The sequence below is a fragment of the Orycteropus afer genome, unplaced genomic scaffold (assembly GCF_000298275.1).
Source record: "Orycteropus afer afer isolate SDZICR_OR568_19922 unplaced genomic scaffold, OryAfe1.0 scaffold00130, whole genome shotgun sequence".
NCBI lineage: Eukaryota > Metazoa > Chordata > Mammalia > Tubulidentata > Orycteropodidae > Orycteropus > Orycteropus afer.
In genome coordinates this window covers 1427135-1440864 of record NW_006921717.1, presented here as the reverse complement: position 1 = coordinate 1440864, position 13730 = coordinate 1427135, and the positions used below count along the sequence as shown (strand labels likewise).

The 13730-nt window shown below is 59.9% G+C and overlaps 1 protein-coding gene across 1 annotated transcript in view; it reads left to right on the top strand.

The window, feature by feature from the left end:
• The window catches only part of TCIRG1 (T cell immune regulator 1, ATPase H+ transporting V0 subunit a3), a 9821-nt gene extending 1111 nt beyond the window's left edge, over positions 1–8710 (top strand). Inside the window, exons 3-19 of the mRNA XM_007944930.1 lie at positions 813–1033; positions 1106–1191; positions 1484–1610; positions 1781–1863; positions 2035–2128; positions 2204–2416; positions 3116–3260; positions 5660–5799; positions 5875–6032; positions 6224–6314; positions 6872–6990; positions 7073–7286; positions 7651–7788; positions 7935–8045; positions 8128–8245; positions 8364–8547; positions 8632–8710. Coding sequence (XP_007943121.1) covers positions 813–1033; positions 1106–1191; positions 1484–1610; positions 1781–1863; positions 2035–2128; positions 2204–2416; positions 3116–3260; positions 5660–5799; positions 5875–6032; positions 6224–6314; positions 6872–6990; positions 7073–7286; positions 7651–7788; positions 7935–8045; positions 8128–8245; positions 8364–8547; positions 8632–8710 — 2321 coding nt within the window. The remainder of the gene's footprint in view (positions 1–812; positions 1034–1105; positions 1192–1483; positions 1611–1780; positions 1864–2034; positions 2129–2203; positions 2417–3115; positions 3261–5659; positions 5800–5874; positions 6033–6223; positions 6315–6871; positions 6991–7072; positions 7287–7650; positions 7789–7934; positions 8046–8127; positions 8246–8363; positions 8548–8631) is intronic.
• The last annotated feature ends 5020 nt before the right edge of the window (positions 8711–13730 follow it).

The following is a 13730-nucleotide window of genomic DNA, read 5'->3' as shown; positions in this document are numbered from 1 at the left end:
GTACTTAAGGCACTCAGCTGCTAACCAAAAGGTCGGCAGTGTGAACCCACCAGCCGCCCGTGGGAGGAAGATGGGGCGGTCTGCTTCCATAAACATGGCAGCCTTGGAAGCGCTGTGGGGTAGCTCTCCTCAAGCCTGCAGGTCCGCTGTGAGTGGGAACTGACTCAGTGGCAGTGGGGTGGGGTGGGGGGTGGTTAGTGGGTGAGGCTCGGTTGCTAACTGAACAGTTAGGGGTTCAAACCATCCCGGGCTCCACTGGAGGAAGACCTGCAGTCTGCTCCCAGAAAGATCACAGCCTAGGAGACCCTACGGGGCAGTTCTCTGTCACACGGGTGGTCACGAAGCAGAACGGACTTTAACAGCACCCAGAACAAGCAGCTTGGTTTATTATGTTATATGTTACGTGAACCTGCCCCACCAGGCCCTGCAGTGTCAGGCTGTCTGCTCACGAGACAGAGACCACCGTGGGCCTTGGTCAGGGGGCTGGGGCGGGAGTGCAGCCCCCCTTTGAGCCCAGAGAGGGGGTGTCTTCTGGGATGGAAGTTGGGCCTGAGCGTCTTTGAGGATCTCCGACTTGGAGTGTTAGGTGGCTGGTGGGGGCCGGCTGGTGTGTGCCGGGGCTGCCAGGTGCTCGCCGGCCCCTTTGAGCCCAGAGAGGGGGTGTCTTCTGGGATGGAAGTTGGGCCTGAGCGTCTTTGAGGATCTCCAACTTGGAGTGTTAGGTGGCTGGTGGGGGCCGGGGCTGTTGTCTGAGGTCCCCCAGGTGCTCGCCGGCCCCGAGTGGCCCCTTGACGCTGTCCTCCTGTGCCCAGCATTCCTGCAGGAGGAGGTACGGCGGGCCGGCCTGACGCTGCCTGCGCCCGAGGGGCGGCTGCCTGCGCCCCCACCCCGTGACCTGCTGCGCATCCAGGAGGAGACGGAGCGGCTGGCTCAGGAGATGCGCGACGTCCGGGGCAACCAGCGGGCCCTGCGGGCCCAGCTGCACCAGCTGCAGCTCCATGCTGCCGTGCTGGGCCAGGGCCACGGCCCCCAGGTCAGCGTGTGCCCGGGTGGGGTGCAGGGGCAGGCCCCCTCCGTGCGGCTCACGCTGTCTCTACATCTCTAGGCCGAAGGCACCAACCTGGATGGGCTGTCAGAGAGGACCTTCCTGCTGCAGCCCTCCGAGGGGCCGCACCAGCACCTGAGGGTCAAGTGAGTGACGGTGGCCGGGCTCCTGGTCCTAGCTCCTTGTCTGGGCCTCCTGCATCCCGGTTCTCAGCGGCCCCCCAGTCCCTCCTCGGCCTGGTCTGCCTGCGTCCCTCCCCTGACCCATGGGGCTTTCTCTTCTCTGGCCCTGCCTGGGGAGTGGGGGGGTCGTGCCTTGTCTTGGGGTGGGGCCTGCGTGCTGGTCATCGCCCTGGCCAGAACCTGGCGGAGGACCAGTGTGGGCCCAGGGGCTCAGGGGTGCCGGAGCGGCCCCGCCCAGCCCCTCTGCCCTCTGCAGCTTCGTGGCCGGGGCCGTGGAGCCGCACAAGGCCCCCGCCTTGGAGCGTCTGCTCTGGAGGGCCTGCCGCGGTTTCTTCATCGCCAGCTTCCTGGAGACCGAGCGGCCGTTGGAGGACCCCGTGACGGTGAGTCAGGGCTGGGGGGCTGGTTGGGGTGAGCAGGTGGGGGTGCGGGTGGGCTCCCGGCCAGGGTGAGTAGGGAGGGGGCTTGGGCTGGAGTGAGTGGTCGGGGGCGAGGCTAAGAGGAAGGGCTGGGCTGCCCGGGCTCCAGGGTAAACTGAGGCCGGCTCCCACAGGGCGAGCCTGCCACCTGGATGACCTTCCTGATCTCCTACTGGGGGGAGCAGATTGGGCAGAAGGTTCGCAAGATCACGGACTGGTGAGCTGCTCGCTGCCCCTGGTCCGGGGCCGCTGCTCCCCGGCTGGGCATCCGGGGCCCCCGTCCGGCCTGGCCCTGGCCGCCCGACGGTGCCCTGTGCCCAGGCCCCTGCCTGCCTGCCACCCTCCCAGGCTGCCCCTCGGCCCTGCTCACGGCCCCTGTCCCCTACAGCTTCCACTGCCACGTCTTCCCGTTCGAGGAGGAGGCGGCGGCCCGCCGCGGGGTCTTGCAACAGCTGCAGCAGCAGACGCAGGAGCTGCGGGAGGTGGGCCCCCAGCTGGGCTGGACTCCCCGCCCGCCCCGCAGCCCCGACCTGTCCTGACGGCCCGCTCTGGCCCAGGTCCTGGAGGAGACGGAGCGGTTCCTGGACCAGGTGTTGGGCCGGGTGCAGCGGCTGCTGCCACCGTGGCAGGTGCAGATTCGCAAGATGAAGGCCGTGTACCTGGCCCTGAACCAGTGCAGCGTGAGTGCCACCCACAAGTGCCTCATCGCGGAGGTCTGGTGCCCCACGCGCGACCTGCCCGCCCTGCAGCGGGCACTACAGGACAGCTCGGTGAGGCCGGGACGCTTGCCTGCCGCCTGCCCCCACCTCCCCTGCTCCCTGTCACCACCTCAAGCACACCTTCAGGGCCCCCTCTCCCACACCTTTGTCTCTGTGGGAAGGGGTCCTCCATGCCACCTCCTCCAGGGAGTCAGCCCTGATTGTCCCACCTAGTGAGCTCTGCCTCCCGTGACTTCCCAGAGCCCCTGGGATGGGTCAGTCACACACTGGAGACTGCATGGGGCTGTTGAAAAAGTAGACACTGAGTTTAAAATCTAGGCTTCCCCAGATGTCATGACCTTGACCTGTGAGAGCAGCTCTTCACCTGTGAAATGGGTGTGACGCTCCTGATTGCTGTGTGTGTGTGTGTGTGCGCGCGCGCGCGGGAAGCGCGCGCTTGGGGGGGGGCATGTGGCAGGTACTGGGTGCTCCCCTGTGAGGATGGGGCGCCCCCTCCTGGCTTTGTGGCTGAGCTGCAGTACACTTTTAACTTCCCAACAGTTTCCAGGCCTTTTGACCCTTCCCCAACCTCCCCCACCCCATTTCATGGATGGGGGCCCAAGGCCTGGGGTCCTCCAGGACCTGCCCATGATGCTCTGCACCAGCCGGGGCTGCTGGGGCTGGGGAGGCCTGAGGGTCTCCAGCCATAGAGACTGACCCCACTATGTCTGTGTGTCTGTCTGCTCGCCCACCCGCCGGCCGCCGCCCCAGAGTGAGGTGGACGTGAGCGCCGTGGTTCACTGCATCCCCTGCCGGGACATGCCCCCAACACTCATCCGCACCAACCGCTTCACTGCCAGCTTCCAGGGCATCGTGGACGCCTATGGCGTGGGCCGCTACATGGAGGTCAACCCCGGTGAGCGAGCGCCAGGGCCGTGAGTCCCCACACTGGGCCTGCCCCCCGCCCTTGGATGAGACGCACGCTCCCCATCACGTTCCTGTGGGGCTGCGGGACAGTTGAGTCCGTCCGGTGTGGAGCGTGATGGCCATCCCCAGCCAAGCCTCCCTAAATACCCTCAGCAGGGAGCCAGCACCGGCTGGTACCAAGGACAGAGGTCTGCAGTAGGCTCGGCCCACATCTGAAGGCCGACTCACACCGAGAAGTTTCTCAGCTTCTCCGACTCTGTTTCCTTATCTGTAAGATGGGAATAATCAGGTTGTGAGCCCTGTGAAAGCCGGGACCTGTGTGAGGCAGAAACTGGAAGGGAAACGCAAATATTTTTCACTAATGGAGAGAGAGGAGGGTGGACAGGCTGCCCTGTTGGGCTGATATCTTGCAAGACCCAGAAAACAAGGCAGTCCTTTCATGTTCCTCCTCTCACAGGTTTCACTGAGCCAACCTCCTGGGGGTGCGAGGTGACAGACCCGCAGGCCCCCACCAGCCAGCAGCACCCGCCCCCCACCAGCCAGCAGCACCCGCCCCCCACTAGCCTGCAGCTCCCCTCCCCAGCCTCCTGTGGGACTTCATTGGCCACATGGCTTTACAGGCTGAGTTGGGAGCTGTGTTAGGTTGGGTTTCCCCTAGAAGCAGAGATGAGATGGGGATTTTGGTGCAGGTGGTGTTACCTGTGCTCCCAGGAGGAGGGGCGACTGGTCTAGGCAGAGAGGGGAAGGGCTGAGCACTGGGCAGTCTCCAGCCTGATCCTTTCAGACCTGCCTTCAGCAGCTGTTGGGGAGGGGCGTGGTTCCTGGCATGTCCCCTGGAGTGATCCTCCCAGGTGCTGGGCGGGTCCTAGAAGTGGCCTAGCAGCCGCAGGGGGAGGGACGCAGTGGGTGCTTCCCTCCTGAGCTGGGGTTGAGGTATGAAACCAGAGGGGAGTTAGTCACAGGTCAGGGAGACCAGCGGGCAAGAAGCAGGGTGCTTGGCCCCAACGTGGTGCAGACAGGACAGGAAGGCAGGGTTGCATGTGGTCCTCTGAGACCTGCTGATTATGCAGGGTGGGGCTCCTGGAGCTTGTGTAGGCTCCAGTCCCGTTTCTCTTGTCCAATAATCCTCTGCGTTGAGGGACGTCCGTCCAGCGAGAGCCAACTTGATCACCCAGAGAGCCACAGTTGATGATAACCAGCTGCTGCTGCTGTCCTGTGTCACTGAGTTATACGACTCATAGCGACCCCAATTGACAGAGTAAAGCTGTGCGGTAGTTTCCTGGGCTGACACCTTTAGGAGCAGATGCGCAGGTCTTGACCTCTGCAGGGCCACTGTGGGCTTTGAACTACTGATCTTTCAGTCAAGTGCTTAGTTAGCCATCGCACCAGGGCTCCTCAGTACGGTAACACCCCACGAGTACTGTTCCCACTGGGAACAGGGAAGCTGGCTGCAGAGGGTCAGTGGTCAAGTCAGCCTTCCGGAACTTTGCCACACACCAGCCAGGACCACCTTTGGGTTCTCGGGGTGTCACTTTTCACGAGCCACTGCCTCAAGTCCTTGTAGATGACAATGATTGGGATGGCGTTCTTCCAGGTGCTGCCGGACACACCCACTGACGCCCCTAGGAAGGGATGGTCAGGTGGTGGCGGGTCACTGGTGGGAGGCTCCCCTTCCTCCGGGGACATCTGGGCTCGATTCCTGGCCCAGCCACCTCACCCGCGGCCACCACCCACCTACCCGTGGAGGCCTGTATGTGGCTCGGACCTCAGACAGGTTCAGTGGACTCTCCAGCCTGTGACTGGGACGGAAGGCCTGGGAATGTACTTAGGAAAACCTGTGGATCACAATGACTGGGTCCCCGCTGAACACAGGGGAGGGACTGGCAGCAGTGGAGTTAGTTGTGTAGGGGCTCCCCATGGACAGGGGGCCGGCTTCGTGACAGCTACCACCACGAAGAGCTAAATACTATTACACATGCTGTTCTCTGTAGTTACCTCCATTTTACACCCAAAACCAAGCCTGTTGCTATGGAGTTGGTTCTGACTCATAGTAACCCTGTGTGACTGAGAACTGCCCCATGGTGTTTCCAAACAGGACATCTTTCACTTGCGGAGTGGCCAGTGGGTTTGCTTCAAGCTGCTGACCTTTTGGTTGGCAGCCAAGCACTTAACCACTGCACCACTGGGCTCCTTTTACAGATGGGAAAGGGAGGCTCAGAGAGGTTAAGTAACCAGCCCAAGGTCACACAGCTAGTAAGTGGTGCTCTGGCAGACTGGTGGCCTCACCTTGCAAACACCACCTTTGTTCCGGGGGAACCCCCCACCCCGAGGCCCGGGAAGGCTGCTGCTGTGGGGACCCTGGCTGAGTGCTCCCCCATCTGTTCCCAGCACCCTATACTATCATCACTTTCCCCTTCCTCTTCGCTGTGATGTTTGGCGACGTGGGCCACGGGCTGCTCATGTTCTTGTTCGGGCTCACCATGGTGCTGGCTGAGGACCGGCCGGCTGTCAAGGCCGCGCAGAACGAGGTGAGCGAGGGCCGGGTCGGGGCCCGCAGGGTGGCGTGGTGGGGCTGGACAGTCTCTCACGGCACCAACCCCCAGATCTGGCAGACCTTCTTCGGGGGGCGCTATCTGCTGCTTCTCATGGGCCTGTTCTCCGTCTACACCGGCTTCATCTACAATGAGTGCTTCAGCCGCGCCACCGCTATCTTCCATTCGGGCTGGAGCGTGGCCACCATGGCCAACCAGTCGGGCTGGAGGTGAGGCCGGGCCCCGCCCAGTACGCCCGCGGCCCCGCCCCAGCTCCGCCTCCGCATTCCCGCGGCCCCGCCCCGCCGCCTTGAATTCCGCCTCCAGCATCGCCTTCCCTCCGGTCTTGAGCTCTTCGCGCCCCACCCCCAAGCTTCTCCCAGCACCTGGCCACCAGGCTCACCTCCCACTGTTGCTGCAGCGACGCATTCTTGGCCCAGCACGAGATGCTCACCCTGAACCCCAACGTCTCTGGCGTCTTCCTGGGACCCTACCCCTTTGGGATTGACCCTGTGAGTGGTGGCACCAGGAGGGTAGGAAGGCCGAGGACTCCTGATGCCCCGCCCCAGCCCTTCCCTCCCACCTTCAGCTCTCCACTGACCGCCTGCTGTACGCAGGACCCTACTATAGGCCCTGGAGACATGGGGGGGCCTGGACAAACTCAGTCCCACCTTCCTAGACCCCAGGCTACTGGGAGGAGCAGTCACTCAACTAAGTAGGTGGGCACAGAGACACAGTGACACGCCCTGTGGGTCAGGTCCTGTTCTAGGTCCCGTATGTGGATTACTTTACATTTAATCCTCACAACATCCCCATCGGTGACCACTGTTATCCCGTCTTAACAGATGAGGGAACGAGGTTGAAGCCGTCCAGTGACGTAGCAGGGCTGGAGTTTGGCCCCAGGGGTGTGTTCTACCTGTTCCCTTCCAGTGCCTCTCACTGGGTGCTCACAGATTGTGCCAAGGGCTTCACGGCACAAACAGGGTGATGAGTGACCTTGCCTGGGACTGGGGGCCCTCTGAGGCCAGCAGGATGGGTCTGGGAGTAACACCCACCTCCCGTCTCCCAGATCTGGAGCCTGGCCATCAACCACCTGAGCTTCCTCAACTCCTTCAAGATGAAGATGTCCGTAGTCCTGGGGGTCATCCACATGACCTTCGGGGTGGTCCTCAGCATCTTCAACCACGTGTGAGGGCCAGGGCTGTGGCGGGCGTGGGCGGCCTGGCCGGGCGGTGTGGGCCCAGGTGACCTGCTCCCGTCCTCCCGCCAGGCACTTTGGCCAGTATCACCGGCTGCTGCTGGAGGCCCTGCCCCAGCTGACCTTCCTGCTGGGCCTCTTCGGCTACCTGGTCTTCATGGTCCTCTACAAGTGGCTGTGTGTCTTCACTGATGGCGCCGCCTTGGCCCCCAGCATCCTCATCCACTTCATCAACATGTTCCTCTTCTCTCGAAGTCCCACCAACCGGCCCCTCTACTCTGGGCAGGTGGGCCAGGGCAGAGGAGCCACCTCACGCCAGCCTCCCCAGGCCTCATGCTCAGTGGGCCACTCGGAGCTTCAGTCTCTCCATCTGAGAAATGAGATGCAGGCCTGAGGCTACAAGCTGCCCTCACGCAGACAGGGAGCTAAGGGGCGACAGTGCACAGCTCCAGGTGGAGGTGACACAGAAGGTTCTAGAAGCCTGAGGACCCCTCCCTGCGTGCAGGATTCCTTAGGGAGCCATGGTCTTGCTTAGTGGGGGGCTTGGGAGGCAGGAGTGCAGCTCAGGAGCCCATGAGGGTACCGGGGGAGGTGGGCTCCATGTTCCCAGTTGTGAGGCCTCTGGCTCACCCCCCCCCCATCACCTGCAGGAAGTGGTCCAGTCCACGCTGGTGGTCCTGGCCTTGGCCATGGTGCCCGTCCTGCTGCTGGGCACACCCTTGTATCTGTGCTGGCAGCACCGCCGCCGCCACCACCACCTGCTGCGACAGCCTTCTGGCCCCCAGCTGGTAGGGACCCAGGCAGCTGGAGGTGCTGCCACTCTGAGCCCCGGTCTCCAGGCTGCCCTGAAGCCGCTCTGGGAGGTGCTTGGCACTGGGTGGGTGCCCTCCTGACCTTGGGGCCTGCTAAGGTTGCTTCCTCCCCCCGCCCCAAGGACGAGAGCAAAACTGGGCTTCTGGACTCGCAGGACAGCGACATGTCTGTGAACGGCTGGGGCTCCGACGAGGAGAAGGCAGGGCCCCCAGGGGATGAGGAGCAGGCGGAGGTGCGTGCAGTGCCTTCCTGAGGGGGTGGGGGGCGGCTTGCAGGCCCCGCTGGCCCTCACCGCTGCCCACCTGCTGCTACAGTTTGTCTTCTCCGAGGTGTTTATGCACCAGGCCATCCACACCATCGAATTCTGCCTGGGCTGCATCTCCAACACGGCCTCTTACCTGCGCCTCTGGGCCCTGAGCCTGGCCCATGCCCGTGAGTGACCGGCGGGGGTGGGCCCCCTCCGTCCAGGGCAGATGCGGGAGGTGCCCACAGCAAGCCGGGCTTGGGCAGCAGCGAGGGGCCCCTGGTGCCCAAGGCTCTTCTCCCACAGAGCTGTCGGAGGTGCTGTGGGCCATGGTTATGCGCATGGGCCTGGGCCTGGGCCTGGACAGCAAGGTGGGCGTGGCGGCAGCTGTGTTGGTGCCCATCTTCGCGGCCTTTGCCGTGTTGACTGTGGCCATCCTGCTGGTGATGGAGGGCCTCTCGGCCTTCCTGCATGCCCTGCGGCTGCACTGGTGAGCGCCCGGGGAAGGTGGGCAGCGGGGGCGCGAGGACGGCTGGAGGCGTCCCCCTCACCTCCGCTCCTTTCGCACCCCCAGGGTGGAGTTCCAGAACAAGTTCTACTCAGGAACTGGCTACAAGCTGACCCCCTTCACCTTCGCCGTGGAGAGCACATAGCCCCCCCACCCGGCCCTCACCCCGAAGCAGTGGCAGAGGAATAAAGAGAGGGGAGGCCTGAGAACTGCGTTTTGGTCCTTTCTGGTCCCTGGTAGCTGGAGGAGCACTGGGTCTAGGTAGCTGGCAGAACCAGGGCCCTGCGTGGGCTCTGGGTTCTGGGCCGGCCCCTCTCCAGGCCTCGCTGGGTCTTTGATCTGGACGCCACAGTGGCCTCTGCTTGCCTTCCAGGCACGGAGTGAGGCTGTGGGTGTGGGAGGCACTGGACCAGAACCTGGGTTAGAGAGGTGCGGCGGCCCCAGGGGCACATCAGAAAACCACCCAAGCTAACAGGGCCCAGGCAGGCGGAACTAGGATGAGGTGGGCCGTTGCCAGCCGACTCCAGCTGAAGATGAACACTCGTCTTCCCAGGTGGGCCGGGTGGGGGTGGGCAGTGAGCCGCCCATCCGTGGAGGCGTGCAAACAGGCTGCAGGGATCTTCTTGGGATACTCAAGATGTCCTGGGTCTGGCCAGTGTCTCGGGCCCTGGTGCTGGCCCTGGTCCCCAGGGGCTCGGGGGGCTCGGGCACCCTGACTCCAAGTCCCATTGTGGAGTCACCCAGGGCCTGAGAGGCAGTGGAAGAGCAGAGTGTGGGTGTCAGCCCAGCCGAGGTGTGGGGCTGGGGTGCCCTACTAGGACTGGGGGGCAGAGGCCTCGCCTTCTCTGGCCAGTGAGCTGCAAACGTTCTTCCGGCTGGAGACCCAGGACAGAGGGCCCCGCACCCTGCTGGCGCCGTCAGCCTCATCTGGCCAGCTGCTGGGAGGAGCCTGGCCCTTGACCGCCCAGAGCCCTAAGGGAGCAGTTCCACATGCCTGGCAGAGGCCTGGCTCCGGGCCACCTGCAGATGCCTGAACGGTCCCTTTAGGACAGGAGGCGTGGGCTCTGCACACTTGACCCCACGACTGGGACTGAGGCTGACTATGGATGGAAGAGGGATGGATTCTGACCTGGACAGAGCCCCGAGGAGGAGACTTGGGCGTGGAGGAGGGTGTGTGCTAGGAGCTGTGGGGTGGGGACATGGGGAGAATCAAGTTTGTGATCCCAGGGAGACAACTGGTCGACCCTGCCTGGCTCTGCTACCTGGACAACTGGCAGCACTGGTGCCCTGGGGTGGGCTCAGGGGGCAAGGGCTGGGCCAGGATTGGCCCTGGGATGGGGCAGAGGCTGGAGCAGTGTCAGCAGGGCCCTAGAGGGCCTCGGGAGGAGGGCAAAGGCCCACACACCCAGCCTCACCGCAGGAGGCGGGCACCCACAGGGGCCGTGAGTGGCCAGGGCCCTCTGCGCCCTGTTTATATCTACCCCAGAAACCAAGCACATGGTCAGATCTTGAAGAAAACCAGGGATGTGGGAATAACGGATTTCAAAGAGCAGCTCGAGCAGACAAAGCCCATTATTATAATGAAATGTGCAAAGAGCTGGAGTTAGAAAACCAAAAGGGAAGAATACACTTGGCATTTCTCAAGCTGAAAGAACTAAAGAAAAAATTTAAGCCTCGAGCTGCAATAGTGAAAGATTCTATGGGCAAAATATTGAATGATGCAGGAAGCATCAAAAGAAGATGGAAGGAATACAGTCACTGTACCAAAAATAACTGGTAGATTTTCATCCATTTCAGAAGTGGCATATGATCAAGAAGCAATGGTACTGAAGGAAGAAATCAAAGCTGCACTGAAGGAATTGATGAAGAACAAGGCTCCAGGAATTGATGGAAAACCCGTTGAGATGTTTCAACAAACGACTGCTGTGCTGGAAACACTCACTTGGCTATGCCAAGATTTGGAAGACTGCTACCTGGCCAACTGACTGGAAGAGATCCGTATTTGTACCCATTCCAAAGAAAGATGATCCCACAGAATGTGAAAATTATCGAACAATATCATTAATATCACATACAAGTAAAATCTTATTGAAGATAATTCAGAAATGGTTGCAGTAGTACATAGAGAGCTCCCAGAAGTGCAAGCTGGATTCAGAAGAGGACGTGGAATAAGGGATATCATTGCTGATGTCAGATGGATCTTAGCTAAAAGCAAAGAATACCAGAAAGATGTTTACTTATGTTTTACTGACTATGCAAAAGCATTCAGTTGTGTGGATCAAAACAAATTATGGATAACACTGGGAAGAATGGGAATTCCAGAACACTTAATTGTGCTCATGAGGAGCCTGTCCATAGACCAGGCTGTTGTTTGGACAGAACAAGGGAATACTGATGGCATGGTTCAAAATCAAGAAGGGAGTGCATCACGGTTATATCCTTTCACCATACTTATTCAACCTGTACACTGAGCAAATAATCCAAGAAGCTGGATTACATGAAGAAGAACGTGGCATCAGGATTGAAGGGAGACTCATTAACAACCTGTGATACACAGACGACACTTTGCTTGCTGAAAGTGAGGATGACTTGAAGCATTTACTGATGAAGATTAAAGACTACAGTCTGCAGTATGGATTACACCCCAATATAAAGAAAACAAAAATCCTCACAACTGGTCCAATAAACAGCTTCATGGTGGATGGAAAAAAAGATTGAAGTTGTCAAGGACTTCATAACTACTTGGTTCCACAATCAACACCAATGGAAACAGCAGTCAAGACAGCAGATGATGTATTGCATTGGGCAAATCTACTGCAAAAGACCTCTTTCAAGTGACGAAGAACAAAGATGTCTCCTTGAAGACTAAAATGAGCCTAACCCAAGCCATGGTATTTTCAGTTGCCTCTTATGCATGTGAGAGCTGGACAGTGAAAAAGGAAGACTGAAGAGGAGTTGATGCTTTTGAGTTGTGGTGCTGGAGAAGAATCCTAAGAGTACCATGATCTGCTAAAAGGACTAATAAATCTGTCCTGCAGGAAGTGCATTCGGAATGCTCCTTGGAAGCGAGAATGGCCAGACTTAATCTCACCTACTTTAACCATGTTGTTGGAAAAAACCATTCCCTGGAGAAGGATATCATTCATGCTCGGTAAAGTGAAGGGTCAACAAAAAAGAGGAAGACCCTCAACAAGATGGACTGACACAGTGGCTGCACGATGGGCTCAGGTGTAACAAGGATCGTGAGGCTGGCACAGGACCGGGCAGTGTTTCGTTCTGCTGTGCATGGGGCCGCTGTGAGTCGGAGCCAACTCGACGGCATCTAACAACAAGAGGAGTAATGGCCTGTTCTGAGTGGGACGGCTGGGAGGCCCCGAGGGAGCCCCAAGGGAGGCCTAGCCCGAGGCATTGAGCGGAAAGCACAGGTAGGTGTGCCCAGGCTGAGGATGGGGGGGAGGCGGGAACCCAATGGGAAGGAGTGGGATATCTATTCTGAGATGCTATAGGTGATTTTAAGCAGAAATACAGCATTTTTATTTTTCATTTGGAATGCATTCACCTGATGACAATTTTAAATGTCTGTAAGGGTGCACTGGGACAAGTCTCCCACCTGCCCTAGCCCCAGCCACTGTGCCCAATTCCTTCTGCCTCTTCCAGAAATCCCTGTACTTGGGGGAAATGCAGGTTAACACGTTGAGCTACCATAGTACGGCGTGCTGGGTGGACCACATTGTGACTTGGTCAAAGTGCCCAAGGAGAGACCCGCAAAGGGGCCCTAGGGAGTGGGCTGGGGAGTGCCAAGGGCAGCCAGCAGTGTGGCAGCCCGGAAACCCCCACTTTGAGGAGCAGCCCAGGCATGCCAGCCGGTCCTGGAGAGCAGACGACGCTGCTCGTTCAGACCCAGAGGGGACTCCCCCGGAACCGCTTCCTGCTGAGATTCAGGACAGAGCCAAGTTGGGCTTTCAATTCTTTTATTGTTTTGTATAGTACAATCTCTGTAGTAGCAGAAATGTATGCACAAAAAACAATTTAAATCAAACGGCAGAGTGAAAAAAAATGGAAGTTTATCCAAGGGGGTGTTGTACACACACGCTGTCACGCGTGTCTTTACCCAAGACTGCGCACCACGTACAGGCTGCTGCTTCCAAGTGACCGTGGAGGGACACTGCAGAGCAGGCCACCCACAAAGGACAGCCCCAGGGTGCCCCCACCCCCAGCAGAGCACCCCTCACTGGGTAGGAGGATAGGAGGATAGGAGGATGTCTCTGGGCCCCTGGGGCTGAGCCCTCCCGAGGCCCTGGACGCCAAGCCTGAGGCCGAGTGCACAGGAAGTGAGAAAGGCCACGGAAGCGGGACCGGGACCTGCTCCATGCCAGGCTGGGCAGGGGCGTGGAGGGTGCCGGCCAGTCCAGCCCTGGCCTCCGTGGAGTTCCTAATGCACGTTCCATCAGGGGAGGGCATGGCAGAGGTTCTACGCAGTTAAATGGACCTATGTGGCCAGACACATAAACAGCAGAGGAACGACATTCATCCGTGTGTGGACATGGCTCTCAACAGCCTGTGTGCAACAGGCTTGCTTGCTCATTGGCTGTTTGAACCAGAGGGTGAACCAGCAGCTTCCAGGGGACCCGGCAGAGGACGCCCGCAGCTGGACGACATCCCGGGTTAAGGCCTCAGAGGGACTTCACAGTGTGTCTGCATGACGCGCGGTCCCTCAGAGTAAGTAGTGTCTACAACACACCGTTACTACAAGGAACCCATCACAGTATCACCAGCACGTTAATTCAGATTTGGAAAAATCAACGTCAAAGAACGAATCCTAACGGTCCCCGCAGCAGCAGCGCTGCCTTGTAGGTCCGAGGGAAAGCTCAGGCGCGTATGAAACGCCTTCTCTAGGCGGCTGGGGTCGTGAGATGCCGCACTATGGCACTAGTGCACACCGTCTCCGCTTCCCAGTGTTGTCTCCAAGGCCTGGAGAAACCGCCAGTGAGATGGGAAAGAACTGTTGTCAGTTTTAATACAGTCTTCAGTATCATACACATCTGGGTCTGGAGTGAGTCGGCCACGCCTTCCTGCCGCAGGTAAGTCAGGCCTCAGAGCGCGGAGGGAGCCCTGGCCGGCTGCCCCGCACGGTCAGTGGTGAAGGTCCGAGGGCCGCCCCACAG